Below are 22365 nucleotides of genomic sequence, written 5' to 3' on the forward strand. Positions count from 1 at the left end.
TCAGACTGGGGCTGAATCTCAAACGGCCCCCTGCTCCCTACATAGTGCACTACATAGGAGTTTAAATACTGGATCCTGCAGCCCAACAGAGCAAAATACAGCTGAGAAACAGTCATTTGGGACTCAGACACATCCACACTCGACACATAGTCACTATTTGGATGTAGAAGCTTGAATTTGTAAACTTCCCTAGCGCACTATTTAGGGAGTACAGAGCCGTTTGAGACTCAGTCTGGGTTTGATTCGACTTCTGACTGAAACACAGACATTTGAAGTGTGTAAGACGTTCAAGTTCATTCTTTGGTCTTTTATTCTGCCGTTTTACAGTTAATCATATCATAAAAGATTCAAAAGATTATTCATTAACAGCACAAGGGTTTTGTGCCGTGGTGCAGTGATAGCTGTTGTGAGGCAGTTATAGCTGTGTGACCGTCATGTATTTTCATGTAGTTACAACAGTCATGAATGCGGCTCAGCCTAGTGGATTTTAGGACGGGACTGTCCTTTTTGGAATATTCAGTGAAGTATATTTTTGGCCGGTGTTAGAGCTGTTAAATGTGGAAATCCCAAAATGCTTAGTGTCTTGTTGTTATTGTCTATATTCCACTACTTTGTTCCTCCAGCACTGGGGAACCTTCAAGTCCTTCTAGGTCTTCAGAGATCAGAGATCTCTCCAAGCACTGTAGGAGCTCTCTAAGCACTGTAGGAGCTCTCTAAGTACTGTAGGAGCTCTCTAAGTACTGTAGGAGCTCTCAAGCACTGTAGGAGCTCTCTAAGCACTGTAGGAGCTCTCTAAGTACTGTAGGAGCTCTCTAAGTACTGTAGGAGCTCTCTAAGTACTGTAGGAGCTCTCAAGTACTGTAGGAGCTCTCTAAGTACTGTAGGAGCTCTCTAAGCACTGTAGGAGCTCTCCAAGTACTGTAGGAGCTCTCAAATACTGTAGGAGCTCTCCAAGCACTGTAGGAGCTCTCTAAGCACTGTAGGAGCTCTCTAAGTACTGTAGGAGCTCTCTAAGTACTGTAGGAGCTCTCTAAGCACTGTAGGAGCTCTCTAAGTACTGTAGGAGCTCTCTAAGTACTGTAGGAGCTCTCTAAGTACTGTAGGAGCTCTCTAAGCACTGTAGGAGCTCTCTAAGTACTGTAGGAGCTCTCAAGTACTGTAGGAGCTCTCTAAGCACTGTAGGAGCTCTCTAAGCACTGTAGGAGCTCTCAAGTACTGTAGGAGCTCTCTAAGTACTGTAGGAGCTCTCTAAGCACTGTAGGAGCTCTCTAAGCACTGTAGGAGCTCTCAAATACTGTAGGAGCTCTCCAAGCACTGTAGGAGCTCTCTAAGCACTGTAGGAGCTCTCTAAGTACTGTAGGAGCTCTCTAAGTACTGTAGGAGCTCTCTAAGCACTGTAGGAGCTCTCTAAGTACTGTAGGAGCTCTCTAAGCACTGTAGGAGCTCTCAAGTACTGTAGGAGCTCTCTAAGCACTGTAGGAGCTCTCAAGTACTGTAGGAGCTCTCTAAGTACTGTAGGAGCTCTCTAAGTACTGTAGGAGCTCTCTAAGTACTGTAGGAGCTCTCTAAGTACTGTAGGAGCTCTCTAAGTACTGTAGGAGCTCTCTAAGCACTGTAGGAGCTCTCTAAGTACTGTAGGAGCTCTCTAAGTACTGTAGGAGCTCTCTAAGTACTGTAGGAGCTCTCTAAGTACTGTAGGAGCTCTCTAAGCACTGTAGGAGCTCTCTAAGTACTGTAGGAGCTCTCTAAGTACTGTAGGAGCTCTCTAAGTACTGTAGGAGCTCTCTAAGTACTGTAGGAGCTCTCTAAGTACTGTAGGAGCTCTCTAAGCACTGTAGGAGCTGTTTACACTGTTTCCACTCCAGGGTCTGCTCACTGTTGCCTTCACGCGGTTCTGCATGTGTTCTGCACGTGTGCTGCGCAGAATTAGGTCATACGCCCCCAAACAAACACAGCCCCTCCCTTCAGTGTTCCCTCCAAAGCCCACCCCCAAATACAGCCCCTCCCTTCAGTGTTCCCTCCAAAGCCCACCCCCAAATACAGCCCCTCCCTTCAGTGTTCCCTCCAAAGCCCTGCCCCCAAACAAAACAGCCCCTTCCTTCAGTGATGAGACAGGTTGGAAAATGTTAAAGTACGATGATTTGTGGGTGTTTGTGGCACATAAACCCTCACAAACGCTGTAACTGGACCTGAGGGGGAAATGAAAGACCCTTTAAATAGCTGAACCCTGAGATTACAGCAGTGTTTAATATCTCAGTGTTCTTAGTGTCGTCGTATGCTGGTGTTGCTGTTATTCACCCTCACTGCTGCAGTCTGAGTGCAGTAGTGTCGCTGTATTCAGGGTCAAGTGCGTCTCAGATAGGAATCTGACTGGTGTTCAGGCGTCCTTGGCCAGTTCAGTGGCGTCAGCGCTAAGAGTTCTGTCTGAAAGTCTGCGTGTGGTGCTTTAATGCTCTGCTGCTGTAGCGCTTTGTAAACAGCTGAGGAGAGTTCAGCTGCCTCTGCAGGGGGAAAGTTGAATGTGTTTCTGCAGCAAAGCCGCCGTCGGTCTCTCAGATAATGAAAAATACATCTTATTTCCTGAGGAAAGAGCACCACGCTGGAGAAATGAGGCAGAGCAGCAAACACTTATCTACAGCCAGCAAAAAGGGCCATGCAGAGGAGTTCAGATGGTGACAGCCTGTGCAGGTTTTGTGCATGTAAAGGTGATAAATTCAACATTTATCTGAAAAAATTGCTTGAATGGTTGGATGATTCACACAGTCACTCTGACAGACTGTAATACACTACAGGAAGTGTAGGGGGCGATATGGCTTCTACTGTTTCATTTAAAAAGCTCTATAATGTTCATATGATCCACACAGTCACTCTGACAGACTGTAATACACTACAGGAAGTGTAGGGGGTGATATGGCTTCTACTGTTTCATTTAAAAAGCTCTATAATGTTCATATGATCCACACAGTCACTCTGACAGACTGTAATACACTACAGGAAGTGTAGGGGGCGATATGGCTTCTACTGTTTCATTTAAAAAGCTCTATAATGTTCATATGATCCACACAGTCACTCTGACAGACTGTAATACACTACAGGAAGCGTAGGGGGCGATATGGCTTCTACTGTTTCATTTAAAAAGCTCTATAATGTTCATATGATCCACACAGTCATTCGTTTTGGTGGTTTATTTTGTCCATTCTAGCTTCATAAACCTCTGAAAAACAAAATATTGTAATAGATCTCGTTTATAGTGAAAAGTGTTATTAGTAGAGGGTGATGTACCGGTACGTCCGGTAAACTTTTTAAAAGATTTTTTCAAGGTATTGGTTTAGTCATTACCGTTATACTGATATGCAAACAAATGCAGACAACGTGACGTACAAACAGGTCAGAACTCGCAGGTTCCCTCACCTCTCGTGTAGTGGCTGCAGTCTGAGGTCAGTTAGTCTAGTTTATGGTCAAAGGAGCGACATCAGACTGTAATGAATTAAAGAGGAAAAGAGAGCGGAAGGAAAAGCCAGTCTCTTAGGGTTAGCCATTAGCCTAGCATGGAGAATAACAAATAACAAAAAAGGTTTACTTGAGCATCAGAAATGGATTTATTAAAAAAAAATACATAAATACACTGTACAGTGATACATACTGAAACCATCAGTAATCTTAATTATACTGTACACATTTTTGCCCGTATTGTCTGTTACTGTTGTGTTTTTGCTGTTTGCTCAGTCTGACTTGCATGTGTTTGTTTATTAATAAATGCAGTATATGAGCACAAACGTATATAAATGTATGTATATATGTGTGTGTGTGTGTATGTGTGTGTGTGTGTGTGTGTGTGTGCGTGTGTATATGTGTATAGGTGAGGCCGCAGTGGGGTGTGTGCGGCTGTGTGCGGCTGTGCACTGTAGATTACCATAATAGTGTAAGCAGTTCACCGGAGCTGAACGCTCACAAAGCTCCGGGAAGTAAGTGTGAAATTAAAGTGGAATTTACAACAGTGTCGCCGCCGCAGTCGCTCACATCAGGGGCAGCAGAGAGAGTTTCTAACAGGATTTACAGCTCAGGGAGGAGCGCTGTCTCTCTCAGCTCTACATCAGTGTCTCTCTCTCTCTCTCCCTCTCCCCCTCTCTCTCTTTCACTCTCACTGTTATTAGCACTTGCATAATTACCTTAATTTTAATTCAGATAATGCAGAGTAAAATACATTACAGATGTAAAAGACGTTCTTCATGGTTTCAGTGATGCAATACAGCTTCATTCATCCAAGATAAATACTGTTTAATTGGTGGAGATAATTAAGTGGAAAATGCTGAATGCAGCAGTTTGAGCGTTTGAGCGTTTGAGTGTTTTATGGTGTATTTTTAAGCTACAGTGTCTAATTCAGTTTAGTGTTCAGTTAGTGTACATTCATATTTCATTCACACATAAAAAGAACTTAAAGCAAAGGTGAGAGAACCAACTTAATTTAATCGTTTTTGTAATAGTTTTTGTAGTCAGTGATGTAGTTAGCGCATTAAAGCGATTAATATTCTTCTTATTATTTTTCTGCCTGTTTTTTGAGAACAAACCAATTCCAGAAAGTTCAGTCTGATCATAAATGATGAGCTTGAATGCAACTTTATGATTGAATGTCCAGTTTTTGCATAGCAACTGTTTAAAATCAGATTTTCCCCATAGTAACAAATGGCAGAACTTTGTGGCTAAAAGTTTGTACACTCCTCTGATGTCACCATCTTAGAAGTACACTAGCAACACTATGGCAAACAACTTGGATACCATAGCAAAAACCTAGCAACACCCTGGCAACCACCTGCAACACCAAGACAACCACCAAACAACAGCCTAGGAACCACTTAGAATACCATAGCAACTGCTTAGCAACACCCTAGCAACCAGCTGGGATACCATAACAACCATGCACCATGGCAACCACTTTGAACACCATAGCAATCACTTAGCAACCACCAGGAACACCACAGCAACACCCTAGCAACCACCCAAGATATCATAGCAACTGCTTAGCAGCACCCTGGCAACTAGCTGGGATACCATAACAACCATGTAACAACACCATTGCAACCACTTTGATCACCTAGCAACACCATAGCAACCACCTAGCAACACACTAGCAACCACCAGAGATACAATAGCAACCACATAGTAACGCACTAGCAACCACCAGAGGTACCATAGCAACCACCTAGCAAAACACTAGTCACCACCAGAGATACCATAGCAACCACCAGAGATACAATTGCAACCACATAGCAACCATAGCAATCCCCTGAAACACAATAGTAACTGACGAGCGATTAATGGAAATGATTGGATTAATCCGTTATATAAATATTCTATAGTCTCAGTACTAACCGAATCTTAGCGCAGTGCTAGTCCTGCTGTTGTTAGCTGTATTAACCGTGGAGCTTTAATCCAAAGCTGAAGAAGCAAATTTCGGACTCCAAACGAACTCAGCGCAGAGCTGTGACCTCATCGGCTCTCTGACCGCACTGATAGACGGAGCGTTCAGCTGAACGTGGAGGAGTGAATTAATGCGAGGTCTAATCTGAGCTGGAGGCCGAGTCAGTACCCCACTGATGATGTAGAGCGAGAGGTCAGCGCGGTGAAGGCCGTCGGTAAAGGCTGTGTAAAGACGCTCTGGATCAGCTCTGTAAATGAGTTCTGCTCACGGCTTTAATGTCGGCTGTACTTTAAATCTGAGGATAATTATACGCATTAAATCCCTCTTCCAGTGAAGTCACTCAGTAGACTGCAGTGATAGTTAAGAGTTTACAGTTCAGAGCTGAATTAATTGTGCCTTTAAGACAGTAAGCTCTGTTCTGATTGGCTGTGCCTCATTCAGAAAAGCAAACTTCAGCAAGAGTGGGCGGGGCTAAACTGCTATACGATAAATAAGCATGAATTTAATAACTGTATAGTCTGAGGAGAGAGTGGTGCATTTTGAAATAATTAGTATTTCAGTTTTAATTATAATAATGTTTAATGATTTTTTTTTCAGTTTTAAACAAATCTTACAGAGTGCAGCTTTAAACGGTTGAGATTTAAAAAGGGTCGTTCAGAGTGGTTTGTTCATTTGTTTTTTTTTGGTTTATTTTGTCCATTCTAGCTTTACAAACTTCTGAAAAACGAAATATTGTAATACATCTCGTTTATAGTTTTTAAGGTATTGGTTTTGTCATTACTGTTATACTGATATGCAAACAAATGCAAATGACGAGACGCACAAACAAGTCAGAAGTCACTGAGTCCCTCACCTCTTGTGTAGTGGTGGCAGGAGGTCACTTAGTCCAGTTTATGGTCAAAGGAGCAACATCAGACTGTAATGAGTTAATGAGGAAAAGAGAGTGGAAGGAAAAGCCAGTCTCTTAGGGTTAGCTGTAAGCCATTAGCCAGCATGGAGACTAGCCGGCTCTCCGTGTGCTCCGCCTACGGCGCTCCTCGCTCGGCCGGCTGCTTCAGGCGACGCCGAGGTCTCGGACTACAAGCCGAGAGGCTCCGCAGCTTCTTGGCTGAAACTGATAGAGTGAACGGCTGAGATATTTACTGAATTCAGCAGCGTCTGACGCTGAGAGATTAAAGCTCGAGTGTGAGAGACGCACATAATCAGATAATCAAATAACACACTCAGTGTTTTACGATAGTTTTGAGAACATTTTGGCCATTCATGGTGGAGGGATACATGCAGGGCGCTGTGAGGCAAAATAGTCCCCAAAGAAAACTTATTATTTCAGATTTTCCACTATTTTCCATCATCAACATTCCATATAAACCCAGAAGACTCGTGTAGGTTCACTGGTGGTTCTGGATAGTAAATAAAATGTCTATATCTGTGTTGTAGTCATGGCGACCCCTGGTTCCTATCACCACCACTGTAAAGACATCTGAACCATTTCACACCAAACCACTCTGAAGGACATCAGTGTTTAATCTCACAGACACGCCGGCCTTTGATGTATATTATAGTGCAATAGGCTGCAATCAGACGAAGAGAGCGAGGAAAACGAGACCCACTCGCTTTTATCTGGTTAACTGTTTAATTATTAATAACAGTGTGAATCTGTACAGCGTTCATTACTGCTGATCCGCAGAGCTTCTGCTGTAATGAAGGTAGGTTAATAGTGAGTCTGTGCTGCAGTAACAGCCTCTACTCTTCTGGAAGGCTTATAGATGTTGAACATTGCTGTGTGGATTTGATTGAGCATTATTGAGGTCATGTACTGGTGTTGGATGGTCAGTTCTGGGTCACTCTAACTCATCCCAAAGGTATTGGATGGAGCTCCATCACTCCAGAGAACACAGTTCCACTGCTCCACAGCCCAATGCTGGGGGGCTTTATACCCCTCTAGCCCACGCTTGGCATTGGGCATGGAGACCTCAGGATCATGTGCAGCTGCTCCAGAGCGTCTTATTCTACTGGTCAGAGCTTTTCTATGGAGATTAAAGCTGTACCAGGCAACCTTACAGTAGCTGAATTCACTCCGAAGGTCTGACAGATGGTGTATATGCATGAAAAGTTTTGGCCGGTGAAGGTGATCTGTGTTTATACACACTTGTGTTTCCTGTTCATCAGATTTCAGTTGATAAATATTAATGTTCTCTTGTTTTTTCTCCTTCAGACAGCCTGCTGGACGACTTTCTGCTGACGTATCCGATGTTCATGTCCACCAATGATCTTTGCCAGGCGCTCCTCGGACAATATCCTTCAGTGACCACCCAGTACACACACACACACACACACACACACACACACACACACACACACAGGAAACTGCTTTTCTTATACTGGCGCTGTCAGAACAAACCCTCATATCTCCAAAACAGAGATCAGAGACAGAGACGACACTTCATTCATCCCCAGAGGGAAACTAGAGTTCCAGCAGCATTTAAACAAGACAAACACACAAAACACCAGGACTGAAATATTAATCATCTTTATATCGAAATCACAGTTTAAATCACAGTTTAAATCACAGTTTAAATCACAGTTTAAATCGCAACAGCTGTAATTTTTTACATTCAGCCTTCACTCTTAAAAAAAGATGGTTCTTCAAGGGTTCTTCAGAAAGTGCATGATTAAACGGTTCTTTAGGTTGATAGATAATGTGTTGTATATATATTGTTCTATATAGCACCTAAAAGGGTTCTGCTGCTGTTACAATGTCAAGCTTGTAACAATAGAAGAACTTTTGGTTTTGCTTTATAGAACCAACACATTCTCCATCAATCTGAAGAACCATTTCACCATGCAGAGAACCATTTAATCATGCAAAGGGTTCTTTGAGTATTCATGTTTCTATACAGAACTATTACCTTTTCTGAAGAACCCGTGAAGAACCATCTTTTTTTAAGTGTGAACATTATTAAGAACGTAAAATCGAACTCAGAGTTTGTGAGATGCCTGTAGATGAGTTTGACCAATCAGAGAAAACCAAACCTTCATGTGTTGTGACATCACAACCACGACTTACTGGCGGTTTGATCATTCAGGGGTCAAACCTCAGGCCAGAAAAGGTGGATATTCTGGTCTTCTTGCCAAAAAAAATCAGGCCTGAATCTCAGTTTATAAAAAATAATCGCAATTTAAATTGTAGTTCCAATATTAGTTGGAAAAATCGCAATTAGACATTTTCTATTTTCCCCAAATCGTTCAGCCCTAGAATACAAACAAGTAGGGTAAAAATAATAAAATGGAATAAGAAAATACATTGCATAAAATACTATACAGTAAAAACATACCTAATATATATGGGTTCAGTAGTAACGGAGTACATATAACGGTATTACGCAATTAGGATACAATAAAATGTAACTGCAGACGCTGTGACGTCGCTCTGCTTTGCTGCCTTAACTGCCCCGTGTCCACCTACTGTCTGAAGCGAGGGAGGGAGAAGGAGGGAGGGGAGGAGCCTCTGGAGAGGAAGCGTAAGGTCCTGCGCCTGCTGTCCCACTGGAGCTCTCTGAGCAGGAACACGCTGCAGGAGGATGAGCCCACCAAACTCTTCATGAAGGTAAAGCCGGAGGGAGACGGAGTCCGAGATGAAGTCGTAAAGTGATTAATCAGGAAATATGGAAATGTCAGAGCCCTGCAGCTCGAATCTTAATCAGATAATGAGGCAGAGCCGCCTAACGAGGTGAGACGATGTGGAAACGCCTTCAGACTCGGATTTTAGATCTTAGATTCATAACAGAAAATCAGCTGTGCTGCTCAGAGACTCAGACGGGGCCTGACTGATAATATAGCCCCTCCCACTCAGCCCGCAGCAGTTTAGCTCCACCATTCAGCCTACAGCAGTTTAGCCCCGCCCATTCAGCCTACAGCAGTTTAGCCCCGCCCATTCTGCCTACAGCAGTTTGGCCCCGCCCATTCTGCCTACAGCAGTTTAGCCCCGCCCATTCTGCCTACAGCAGTTTGGCCCCGCCCATTCAGCCTACAGCAGTTTAGCCCCGCCCATTCAGCCTACAACAGTTTAGCTCCTATATTTGTCTTATTTTCTCCACTTATTTTCTCTTTTTGTGGTTTTATTTACCAAAAACAACCATAATTCATATATGATTGTATTAGTAGTTGGTAAACTTTTCATATCTACACAAAACCTGGTTAATATTTGTTAATAGAACTTGTCTAATATTGCTGCTCCACTAGCGTCAGTCATGTCCTCAGTGTGGACGGTGTCTGTCTCTCTGCAGACGCTGTACCGGTACGTCCTGGATGACCTGTACGAGTTCCCCCCTCTGGAGACGGAGCTGAAGGAGCTCCAGAAACTTCTGCGGATGCAGCGCAGACAGTAAGTGCTGCCAGAGCCTCTCAGACGCAGACAGAAATAAATCTGACATTAAAGACGCGTCCTGTCGGTCATCTGCGTCTGAATGAGGGGGTCACTCATCCGTGGCTGTTCAGACACGCGTGTTCACCACACAGTGGAGGCCTGTTACCACACACGCCTTCAGCTCAGAGCACACAGCAGCGCCAGTGAGGGATATATGAATATTTAAATAATACAGTCACAAAGATGAAAAATGCTTTCAGAGCGATTAAACTGCAGCTGCGTTTGTTTTCGTTTTGGCCCGATGTGATGGTCAGTGTGAACGGCTGATGACTGCAGGGGTATAAAAACTCTGGACCTCGTTCTCCAGTATCATCCTGTTCTTAAGTGTGTTCTTGATAAAGGTCCTAAGAAAAAGTCTGCGTCAGATTCATGTCGTGTTCTTAAAGCGCAGAACTGTTCTCACCTTTGTGCTCTTAAGTGTGTGTAGATTCTGTTCTTACCTGAGAACAAACCCCACATTAGAGAACGTTGGTGAGTCAGAGTCTTCGTCAGAACTGTGAAAGTGGGTTTAAGAAGAAATCTCTCATTAAGAGCGGCTGCTGAACGAGGCCCGACGCTGTAGAGTCGGACAGATTATACTGTCCTCAGCGTGAGGGTCAGAACCTACGCAAGTCCAGAGAGGCTGTGAGGTAGTTTTATTTTTCTGGATTGTTATCTTGAGATCACAAGATAATTAACTTGTTATCTCAAGATAACAATCCAGAAAATTATAACTACCTCATGGCCTCTCTGCACTTCCTTAAACCTGACTTTAAAAACTCTGCGGCCGGTTTAATGTTTCGTTGCCAGGCTACAGTATCGACAGTTAAAGAATAATAAATGTGATTTAAAAGGACGACAGAGAAAATCTGGCCGCTCACAGTTTAGGCAGCCATCTTGGTGACCTCTGACCTGAATACATGATCTATTCATGAGGAACAGGAAGCCAGTGTTTTTGTCCTGAGGAGTATTTTTAAACTTTTAAATGCTTTAAAATATGAATGACTCTGGAATCTTCTCCGCGTGGGTCGTCTGGGAGACGCAGTCGGAGAACACGGATTCATTCAGATCGCGAGAGTCGAAACCGAAGAGAGTGAAAAGCTCTGTGCTCTGTATTTTAATGGGGCAGTGTGGTGAAGCTGTCTGAGTCAGGCTGCCAGACTGTCCTCATTCAACCCCCAAACATCCTCTACAGCTGGACGAGCGTCAGACGGTCAAGTTCACACACGTCTGTTTTAGAGCCTTTGACATTCCAACATCCTGGACTGTGGAATCTGATCAAACACATTAATGACTCAATTATAACGAATCACATATTTATAATATTAAAGAAAAACAAACGGTCAAACCTGAAACTCAACTGGATTCACCCCAACAAGCTAACATGGCACCTTTTAAATGAAACAGTAGAAGCCACATCGCCCCCTACACTTCCTGTAGCGTATTGCAGTCTGTCAGAGTGACTGTGTGGATCATATGAACATTACACAGCTTTTTAAATGGAACAGTAGAAGTTTCCATAGCAGTTCAGTGTGAAGGCAAAGATGTTAAAATACTTAATTATACTGTGTTTCTTATTGTGAGGCTCTTATTCTTTATACAGTGTCGTTCAAAAGTTTGGAATCACTTTAATATGGAAGCCATTTTAACCTTTTTTATTTTATATACATTCCTCTTTAGTAAAGACACTCAAAGAACCATTTGCATGTTAAAATGGTTCTCTGCGTGGTGAAACTGGGTTTTTAGATTGATGGAGAATGTGTTGTACATGGTTCTATATAGAACCCTTTGGAAAATGGTCCTATGTTAACACCAAAAATGGTTCTGATTTGATGTTGTATAGAAACATATACAACACATTCTCCATCAATCTGAAGAACCATTTCACCATGCAGAGAACCATTTCACTATGCAGAGAACCATTTAAACATGCAAATGGTTCTATATAGAACTCATTGCTCTAAATAGAACCATTTCCTTCACTAAAGGCAAAAAAATCTTTTGTAACAGTGTACAATAAACATTACAGATTATACGCCAAAAGGATTGTTTTTGGATGTTTTGTTCAGGAAGTTAAATTTAGTAATAATAATAATAATAATAATCCTCGTTAAACATTTCTGCATTTTTATTTACAGCTTCATACTGATCGAAAGCTGTGAAGTTGTTCAGGAAGAACAGATTAGAATTATTTTATATTTATTTATTTATATTTTATATTTATTTATCTGCAACCAGATTGTTTTAAAATTACTGAAAACATTGATTCCAAACTTTTGAACAGTGTTTAAAGTGACTAATAAAAAACTCTGATTCAAATTTGGACATTACTTCAGTTTTATAATTTAAGTTTTTTAGGTTTGTTTATTTATAGTTTCATTATATTTAATATTGTTGCTTATTTTGTTTTATTAGTTTTATTATAATTGTATTATTTTAGTTGTATTTTAAATCAGTTTTATTGATTTAATGAGCTTTAATACTATTTTATTTGTTATTTGTTTTATTTCAGACTGTATAAAGTCCTGATGTGTAAATCTCTCTCTCTCTCTCTGTCTGTCTGTCTGTCTGTCTGTCTGTCTCTCTCTCAGCACGGTGGATGAGTTCTCTCCTCAGAGGAAGGTGAGGGTTAATCTGAGGTTTTTCTCTGTTCAGCTCAGACACTGAGGGGTTTAACACTGCAGACTCTGGACGATCCAAACTGCAGCTCCTCTAAATCAGCTCAGTATCTCCTCCCTGACTGAACACTGTGTCTCTCAGTTAGGAGGAGATCCAGGTGAAGCCCTCTGTGTCTGGTTACAGACGCAGGTTAAACCCTGATTCTGTTCTGAGTGGCTCTGAATGTGGATTTAGGAGCGCTGCGGTTATTGAGCTCTGAATTTGGAGAAGACCTGATCATCTTAATGAGGGAAAATTAGGCTCAAAGGAACATGGAGTAAAATGGACTTCTGACTGACTTGGATTTAGACTAAAATCCTTTTGCTTTACCTAAATTATACTTATTCTATTAAACCAATGATTGAACATTCCAGTTACTAGAAAAGAGATTCTGCTGGAACACACTTCTGGTCATCTTCTCGATTCTACGTAGCAACATCATAGAGAACATCATAAAGACCATCAGAGTGACTGTTCAGAGTAAATGGACAGATCCACCCTGAGGACTTGATCATCCTGAGTGTTTGTGATCAGTGAGCTGTACAGAATTCACTCCTGTACTCATATTACTGTAATCTCCTCTTGGTGTGTGTAATATAGCAGCGTTTAGACGCAGATAAACAGCTCACAGTGAAAGTGAGACAGGCTAAAGTACAGCCTCCACACGGGGGGGTTAGTTTAACACACTGTTACAGCCAAGACCCCCAAAGTACACAATCAGAACTACATATAATACATATACATTCACAACAGGCCAATTTTTGGACATTTTTTGTTCACAGATTCGTCAAAAAATTACAATAGATTAAGGTGTGAAATACAGGGGATCTTGGGGGAGTCCGGGACCCCCTAATTAACCTCATTGACCCCCTGAATGTCTTAAAATCAAAAATCTGGTGGTCCCTGAAAATAAACTGATTATGAAGTTATGCTGTCTGTGTGAAAACAGACGCTCAAATTCAGAGTCAGTGAAGCTGCAGACAGAGATCAGGGTGTAAAGACTAGAGTTCTCCTTTAACCTCCAGCTCAGACCTAGTCTGAGTCTAAACTCTATTAAAGTGGCCTCTGAGATCTTTGCGCTGTATTTTCACAAACTCCGGTTTTCTCAGTGTCTCAATGCTGTTTCCCCCCCTTTTCCAGAATAAAGCACTCTTCCACCAGCTGAGCCTGAAAGAGAGCTGGCAGCCCGTGAGAGCGCCCCACAGGGACAACAAGGAAGGTAGGCTCATAAAATATTCCCTCTCATTTCTCGGCTCCACGCGTTTCCTCTGGCTCGCGTCGTCCTCTGGGAGCGCAGAGAGGCCGCTGGGAACAAAGGGACGTTCCGCAGGAAACACTGAGGTCTGTGTACAGACAATAACAGAGCTTTAGAACGAGTCACGCTTTATTATTCTTCTCACCAAACACGGTAACGCAGTGCGGAGTTCAGTCCACGGCCTTTTTCTGGGTGTAGAAGTTCACAAAATTCAGAATTTGATTTGATCTCCATTTGACACAGTATGTTGATGTCTGCTTTTCAGTTTATTAGTGTTCAGCATTACAGAAGAAATGACAGCAGTGCTGTGTAGTGTCCTGATCTAACACTCCAACCACAAGCTAACGTGCTAATCACAATACAGCACGATACACCGATACACTGACACACTGCAATACAACACACTGCGATAAATTAGTGTGCTGCATTACAGTGTGATACAGTATGATACACTGCTGTACTGTACGTCACAGTACCATATGCTGCAATACAGTTTGGTACAGTATGATACACATCAGTACAGTCTGATTCAGTACACTACGCTGTGTAAAATCCTATATGATGTGGTGCGACACAACACAACTGGATATGATACAATACTATACAAAACACTGCTTTACAATTCAATACAGTGCAGTACAGTATGATAGAACAGGATCACTCTCCTCGATCTGTGAGCTGATCAGTACTGACTGCTGATTGGCTGTCAACACTGCTACTGAGTGCTGATTGTATGCTCTGTTTTGTGTACTGATGAGCTGTGGTGTGTGTGTGGGTGGGTGTGGTCAGTGCTCTGCCGTGTGTACGTGACGGTGGACTCGTATGTGAGCGTCAGGACTCACGCGGCGGTGACGGTTCAGGAGCTGCTGGCTGCTGTGGCTGAGAGATTAGAGTGGGTGGAGGAAGACATGGTGCTGGTGGCCCTCACCTACTCCAGAGGTACCAGTCTATGATATTAGTGATACCAGTCTACAATATGTGATACCAGTCTGCGATATTAGAGATGCCAGTCTGCAATATTAGTAATACCAGTCTACAATATTAGTGATGCCAGTCTATAAGTGATACTAGTCTGTGATATTAGCGGTACCAGTCTGTGATATTAGTGACAGTAGTCTATGATATTAGTGATACCAGTCTACAATATTAGTGAGCATTATTGGTCTCTCATCTGCGGCGCAGTGTATTAAACCTTAAATAACTGTGGTGGTTTCACTGTGGTGCGCTGTGTCCGTGTCAGAATGTGGTGATTATATACAGTAGTGTGCAGAAGTCTGGACGTCTAATTCCACATCCTGTACAGAGGCGCACTACTGTACATTCAATACAAATCACTTTTTATATTCTGAATTTAGCAAAAAAGGCACGTTTTATTATTAATTTTTATTTAGTGTTCACTCTCAGCCCCTCTCAGCACATGCAGTGGAGTAAATTACCATTGTTTAATTTCATTATGATCAGTCTGACAGGGCTAAAATCCATAAATCTGTATCCAGTGCAGCCCAGCAGTTCGTGATTCACTGTTTTTGCTTATCAAATCGACAGAACTCAGTGGTGTCAGAGCGGCACTGACGTCATTACAGGGCTGGTGCTGCTCGTCAGGCTGAGAGTGCAGACCCTTCTCGAGTGCTGCCCGTGTGAAACACTGTCCTTTGCTGCCCTCTACTGACAGCACTGAGGCATTTCTCTGCATGATTCTTCCTCCTGTGCCACATTCATTCATTCATTCTCTCCCCCTCTTCTTTCTCCCTCTCCCTCCAGAGAAGGTGGTGCTGCCGCTGCAGCAGTGTGTGTTTGCCGACTCCCTCAGCGCTGCAGGCAGACTGTGTGTGTGCAGGAGAGACCAGACTGAGCTCATGGTGAGAAAACAGACCTTCATTCGTTTCACTTTCAGTCAGAACAGCCATTAAACACAAGTTAGTCAGTTTTCAGGTGTTTAACAGAAAATCACACAGAAGCCTCAGCAGCTCTACTCTCAGCGGAGTGAGTCAGTGAGTCAGTGAGTCACTCTCTCCCTTTATTCCAGCTTCCGTTCTGTTCAGGAGACTCACTCTTAGTTCCTCAAAGAATCTGCAGACACACCTCCAAAGTTCAGTCTTAGAAGCTGGTTGATGATTTTCTGAAGTAATCAAACACATTCAGTGGTGTTGAGGTCTGGACTCTGGGGTGGTCAGTCCATCAAAGAAGTTATAACAAAACACTGGAGGGCGCCAGAGAGAGTCCTCAATGAATGGGAGTGAATGGAGCTAAACGGCTAAAAATGTTTATTAAATTTCTAGTGTTTCAGGAATTTTCTTTAATTTTAAAAAGCAGAAGAATTTATTACATAAATTTAATGACGATCAACAGCACTGTTCCATTTTTCCACTGCACACAGCTTCTGGGCAGCAGGACGCTAGCATGACTGCTACTGAGAGCTGATTGGTTAGCATTACTGCTGCTGAGTGCTGATTGGTTGGCATTACTGCTACTGAGAGCTGATTGGTTAGCATTACTGCTACTGAGAGCTGATTGGTTGGCATTACTGCTACTGAGAGCTGATTGGTTAGCATCACTTCTGCATTTCTCCTCCAGTGACTGTGTAACTGTAAATTCTGCTTCGATTCAGAGCCCAGTGACCGATAACGGTCAGCTGCAGCAGCAGCCGGTCAGGATGCTGAGTATGAACACGTGGGACGTCGCTGTGGCGCTGACCAACTGCGACTGGAGTCTGTTCAGCAGCCTGCAGGAGGTACTGGGGGGGGGTGAAGGGGACTCGGACGTGGGCCGTGAACTCTGAGCGTACTGAACGTTTCCTCTCTGTTCTTTCAGAAAGAGCTGGTTTATTTCTCGCTGAGTCGTGATTCGTGTGCTGGCCACACGGTGGCGCTGGAGCTGCTGCTGCAGCGCTGTAACGAGGTGCAGCAGTGGGTGATGACCGAGGTGCTGCTGTGTCCGGAGCTCTGCAAACGCGTGCAGCTCTTTAAGAAGTTCATCAAGATCGCGGCTCAGTGAGTAGCTCTCCACAAAGAACTCACACGGCAGAAAACGACACCTCAGCACTGACAGCGTCTCACACAGTCAGCAGGGCTACACTTATCATTAGGAGACGGGTATGAGATCATTATAAGACCATCCTGTTTCTGACCACTTTACTTGTTTTGAGAAGTAATGAAGATAATTTTGCTTATTTCATGGAATAATAATTAAAACAAAATTTCCTAGAAATAAGTGAAACAATATTTTTACTGTCTCAATGTTTTGACTTGCTCACTCATGTTTCGCAGTGCGAAGGTCAACACTAAAAAATAAGATCTTGAAAACATGAAAACATCTGAAATTTAGTCAACATATCTAATAATTCTCATTATTATACTGTTATAGTTAGATTATTTCACTCCTTTCTGGACACTCTTAAATATTGGCAGATTATTTAATTAATAAAATTAAATATTAATTAATAAAAGATAAAATATCTTCACTATTTCTCAAAACAAGGAAATGATCAGCCACTTTCACTAAAACATAAAAAGAATATCTAGAAATAAGTGTAATAATACTAATAATACTAACACTAATACTGCTAATAATAATAACAGTAATCAGCGTCTTACAGCATCATCATGAGAAATATTAGCTATATTATCTATAAGCTGGTTTCACTTGCTCAGTCATTTTTACAGTGTACAGACATCTGGATGTTCACCATTATGAAAATTCAGTCATCAATACCAATTTTAAAGGAATATTTGTGTAAATAATCAAATTATTGTTCCCTCTCAGCCCGAATATCTATCAGCGGGAGACGTGTTCAGAGTCTTTTTTTAATCTTTATTTTTAGTACATTTGAAAACTCTATGAGAAAAATGAGAAAAGAAACAATAAAATAAATAAAACCAAGATATAGTAGTTAAAACCGATTAATAGTCCCAGACTTTCTGAAAGAGGCACAGCCAATCAGAACAGAGCTCATTTACATGTATGTCTTAAAGGCACAGTAACTGTTTAAGTGATAGAGAAGTTGGAAAACAGTCATGTAGGAATGAATGATGACCGTTTTGTGGTTTTATGTTAGAAGTTTGGGGCTCTTTAATGTCTTAATGTCCTGAATATTTAAATATTTTCAATTCAAAACAGTTCATTTATAACTGAACATAAACCATAAACTCACAGTGCTGAACTCAACGCAACAGTTTATTGTCCCACATTATTTTTATTTGAATTCTAAGGTTTTTAGCTGCTCTATACTGTAAATTCTATAATATAATTATCTATTTACAAAAAAATAACATTGACTCCAAACTTAAGTGGGCTGAAGATTTAATAAAGCGTTTTTCATTTTCTATGAAGATGATTGACACTGTTTATCCAGCTGAACGTGATTTTTCCACTTTGTAATTAAGTCTGTTAGTTTAAATAGGAAAACCTGTTCGACTTCTGAAGCTACACTCTTAAAGAGCGTTCTTTAAGGGTTCTTCAGTAAAGAAAACGGTTCTACATAGAGCCATGAACACTCAAAGAAGCCTCTTGATGATTAAAGGGTTCTTTGCATGGTGAAATGGTTCTTCAGATTGATGGAGAATGTGCTGTAGATGGTTCTATATAGAACCAGAAAGGGTTCCATTATTGTTATAAGCCAAAGAACCCTTTTTGGTACATTTATTTGATTATTGCTGATCTCTCTCTCTGTGTGTCTCTCTCTCTCTCCTCTCTCTCTCTCTCTCTCTCTCTCTCTCAGTTGTAAAGCACAGAGGAACCTGAACTCCTTCTTTGCCATCATAATGGGTTTGAACACGGCCGCCGTGAGCCGACTGAGCCAGACGTGGGAGGTGAGTGAATATGTAGTTCCAGAATATCCAGAAAATCATTTTTCACACATCTGAGACAGATTTAGGATCCCCACTCGTTTCTGCTCCCTCTCTCCTTTTAGAAAGTTCCAGGGAGGTTCAAAAAGTTGTTCTCAGAGCTTGAAAGCTTGACGGTAAGTAACTTTCTGAAATCTGTAAAAGGAAAAGTCCAGTGTCTTTTTAACCTGGAGCCGCATTACAGAACCTTCCTCTCGTTAGTCCTGAGTTCAGATCTGACAGATCAAGATAAGATTATTCACTAATTCATATTACAGAAGCTTAATATAGGAATCTTATCCTACAGCATCCAGTTAGGAAATCTTTGTCGACTCTGATCGAGCAGGTTATCAGCTGTAATGTCTGTTTCCTAGCAACCGACCATAAACACACAGCTGAAACGTAAACCCATCAAAATAATGTTAAAATGTGAGTTGAGCTGCTGTTACTGATGTAAAAAAGGTCAAACAGAACTAAAGTGTGATAAACTGTGAGTAGTGAATACTGTGAGAGCGCCCCCTGCTGTTTATCAGCGTCGCCGCTCCCCAGTTTCAGTCTCCATTTCCCAAATGCATGTTCAGCTCCGTCTCCTCATTATTCACCACCATCGCTGTAATATTTCATCATCAACATTAACACACGAAGGTGATCAGAGGGGCGGTGGAGATCGAGTCTGCAGCGTCTGAGATCTTTAAAACGCAGAGTTAGAAAAGAAAATCATCTCACAGTGAAAGCAGCGTTTTACAGTAGGAATAAATGGAGCTCATTATGCTGGTAGTGAACTATGCTGCTGACTCAGCTGCCTAAAAACCATAGAAACGGACCTTAAACAGAAGTGAGGACCCTGTTGGGGTCCATCCTAAAGTTAGGACAGGATTTAGGAGGTTCAGTCTAGTTAGGATGTTTGTGTGATGCTGTTTTCTTATCTGGAGTTCATGATGAGATTATGAAGGTAGGAACTGTTACTCTGGAGTAGATGCTGTCCTAAATTCAGTCGTCATGGAGACCAAGCAGATCAGATTTCAGAGTTAAGGTGTTTCTGTAATACGGCTCCTGATCTCTGTCTGTACGACCCACAGACAGGAACTTCAACACGTTCCCTATGTTGAACTCAGAGCAGATATATATGATGATCGTATCAAGACAAACATGCTGTCGTATTTTCAGGACCCGTCCTTCAACCACAAAGCCTACAGAGATGCCTTCAGGAAGATGAAGTCTCCTAAGATCCCTTTCCTACCTCTGCTGCTGAAAGGTGCTGCCAGAAAACAAACACCTTTATTTCATAGCGAAAGCCGTCGTTTCACATTAGAGTCCTGTATTAAGGTTTTGGTCAGTGAGAGGCTGAACTGTCAGAGTGAGGTTAGATTTTGATGATCCATTAAGGGAAAAGCTGCAGGTACTCAGGAACAGCTCTTAGATCTTACTGTCGCTTACATCACTAAACAAGCTCTTTCTTCATAGACATCACGTTCATCCACGAGGGGAACAAAACCTTTCTTGATAACCTGCTCAACTTTGAAAAGCTGGTGAGTTGATGAGTTACATCCATCCATAGTCACTGATCTGTTATGATGCAGGATTTACGTGACACTGATATAAACTCCGTCTTCCAGCGTATGATAGCAGACATGGTGCGGATCGTCAGGCACTGTCAGACAGACCACATGGGTGAGTCTCTAATGCTGATTACAGTAACAGGGCTTGAATAAGATACAGTGTGGCAGGGCTGCACCATACGGACATAAACTGGGATGTTCGATAAATCTGTCCGATATCATGATGACGATATGAGAGGCGATAAATTGCTATTAAAATAACGTCTCTGGCTGGATGTAACAGTGCAGACTTTATAAATCTCACTAACCTCTCTTTAAACTCCTCTTTAAACAAATAGCAAAATACACAATTACAAAAGCACCATTTATTCATAAATAACATTAAATACTGAAACCTACATCAGAACTGAGAGCACATTTCTGTGCACTGAGGGGCTGAGAAACAGCATCACCAACAGCTTTTTCTATAGAGGCTACAGAACCAAATAAATACATACATATACTCGTGCCTGAAAGACACCATTACAAAGTCCTTCAAAATAAGAGTCCTGGACCAACTATGGACACAGTGCTGAACTACACCCAAACAAAAGCATGAACGTGATTTTTAACCAAAATGTGCATTGATTTTATTCGATAACACACGACCTCGAATATCGCACTGCTTTTATACAACAGTTTTTACAAAATAAAGAAACAAATTAAATCAGAGAAGCCCTGAAATTCATACAGAATAAGCTTTAATACTGACAATCTCAGCCAAAATAATGCAGCAGGTGTCGGCAGCGCGACTCTTTTACGGTCCTGTTGCGGCTCCACAGCAGAACTAGATTTTTAGGTTAAAATAAAACAACCAGCGCTTCTTTGATTTATTTTCTTTATTTTGTAAAAACCGTTGTATAAAAGCAACAGAACACTCACGGTTTTATCATGAATAACATCATGGCTGTAATGATCTGCGGCAAAATATTTTTTTATACATGTAGAAATCTATGTAAAAATACAAACACACACTGTATGTGTGTGTATATATATATACATACACATATGTACACACACGTTTCTTTTTAGTTTAAAAATAACGTTTGTGCGTTTGGTTGGGTGTAGTTCAGCACCGTGTTCTTATTTGGTCCTGGACTCTTATTTTGAAGGACCCCTCTGTGATGCTGTGTATGAGGTGATTAGATCTGTTCTGTCTTTGCCGCTCTAATGATTTATGGGATTCATGGTGCAGCTTTACTGTACAGCAGTTCAGTCTACTAAAGTTTATCTACAGTACATTATACAACACAGAGCTGGGCGATACGCACAGTGTCACATCACGATACTTCAGGAAGGCTTTTATGATGCATGACGTGTCATATTTGTTTTCTGACATCTGATGAGTTAGAACAGACAAAGTCAGCCCACATTTTAAAAATACCATCAAAAACTATGAATCCAGTCCTTTTGTATTCATCATGTCACACACTGAGCTGCAGTACATCTAATTAAACAGACCAACAGGCTCCTTTACTCAGACACGCAGTGTTTTAATGCTGACTGTGTCCGAGACGCGCCGAGAAAAGCTTACTGTGACAAACTGCAACGGAATGGAATCACGGAATGGAAATCGACTCATTTTATTTATTAAAATATTACTCTGTTATCAGATGAACTTGGACTCTGACGTCTCTCTGAGTGTGAAATGTTGAACTGCTGTTGATCAATGAGGGTCGAAGGGGAGGGCGAGACCCAACACCGCCCTTAAGCCATCAAATATGCTTTTTAAGGGGTTAAACTGTTTTTTTTTCTTCTTCAAAGGAAACCTGTTGACGCAGAAGGACAGTGCAGAGGTCAGAGCCTACATCAACTATCTCCACATCATCGACAATCAGCAGACTCTGTTTGAACTCTCTCACAGGCTGGAGCCGAAGGTGTAGCTGTGAATAAATCACTAATGAAAGAAGATGGACGCTGCGCCCCCTTTCGCAATTACAGTGCACGGCCACAAGGGGGCCTCGCAGACTACAGAGAGAAAACCATGATGAGCCACGGACGCTTTACTCACTGTCAGGTCCAAAAATGTGAAACGACCCTGCAGAACCTGACGGTTATTTTACTGGATAGACTGAAGTTTGATGTGCAGTACAGCACAAACGGAGCCCAGAGGAGGAAAATACCTGAGACGTCATTGGCAGATTAGTTTGGGATGAAGAATCTGTGTAATTTTGTGAAATTCCCACAAATAGACTATACTGAAAATT

At 41.9% G+C, this 22365-nt stretch overlaps 1 protein-coding gene across 1 annotated transcript in view; it reads left to right on the forward strand.

The window, feature by feature from the left end:
• rapgef5b (Rap guanine nucleotide exchange factor (GEF) 5b) overlaps positions 1 to 22365 on the forward strand; it is a 75920-nt gene extending 53555 nt beyond the window's left edge. The window contains exons 12-26 of the mRNA XM_036596611.1: positions 7635 to 7713; positions 8882 to 9026; positions 9706 to 9803; positions 12416 to 12446; positions 13623 to 13701; positions 14527 to 14676; positions 15499 to 15596; positions 16346 to 16468; positions 16549 to 16727; positions 18455 to 18545; positions 18647 to 18697; positions 19728 to 19815; positions 20025 to 20089; positions 20177 to 20231; positions 21923 to 22365. Coding sequence (XP_036452504.1) covers positions 7635 to 7713; positions 8882 to 9026; positions 9706 to 9803; positions 12416 to 12446; positions 13623 to 13701; positions 14527 to 14676; positions 15499 to 15596; positions 16346 to 16468; positions 16549 to 16727; positions 18455 to 18545; positions 18647 to 18697; positions 19728 to 19815; positions 20025 to 20089; positions 20177 to 20231; positions 21923 to 22041 — 1451 coding nt within the window. The 3' untranslated portion in view covers positions 22042 to 22365. The remainder of the gene's footprint in view (positions 1 to 7634; positions 7714 to 8881; positions 9027 to 9705; positions 9804 to 12415; positions 12447 to 13622; positions 13702 to 14526; positions 14677 to 15498; positions 15597 to 16345; positions 16469 to 16548; positions 16728 to 18454; positions 18546 to 18646; positions 18698 to 19727; positions 19816 to 20024; positions 20090 to 20176; positions 20232 to 21922) is intronic.

Source organism: Colossoma macropomum, unplaced genomic scaffold (genome assembly GCF_904425465.1).
Source record: "Colossoma macropomum unplaced genomic scaffold, Colossoma_macropomum, whole genome shotgun sequence".
Lineage (NCBI taxonomy): Eukaryota > Metazoa > Chordata > Actinopteri > Characiformes > Serrasalmidae > Colossoma > Colossoma macropomum.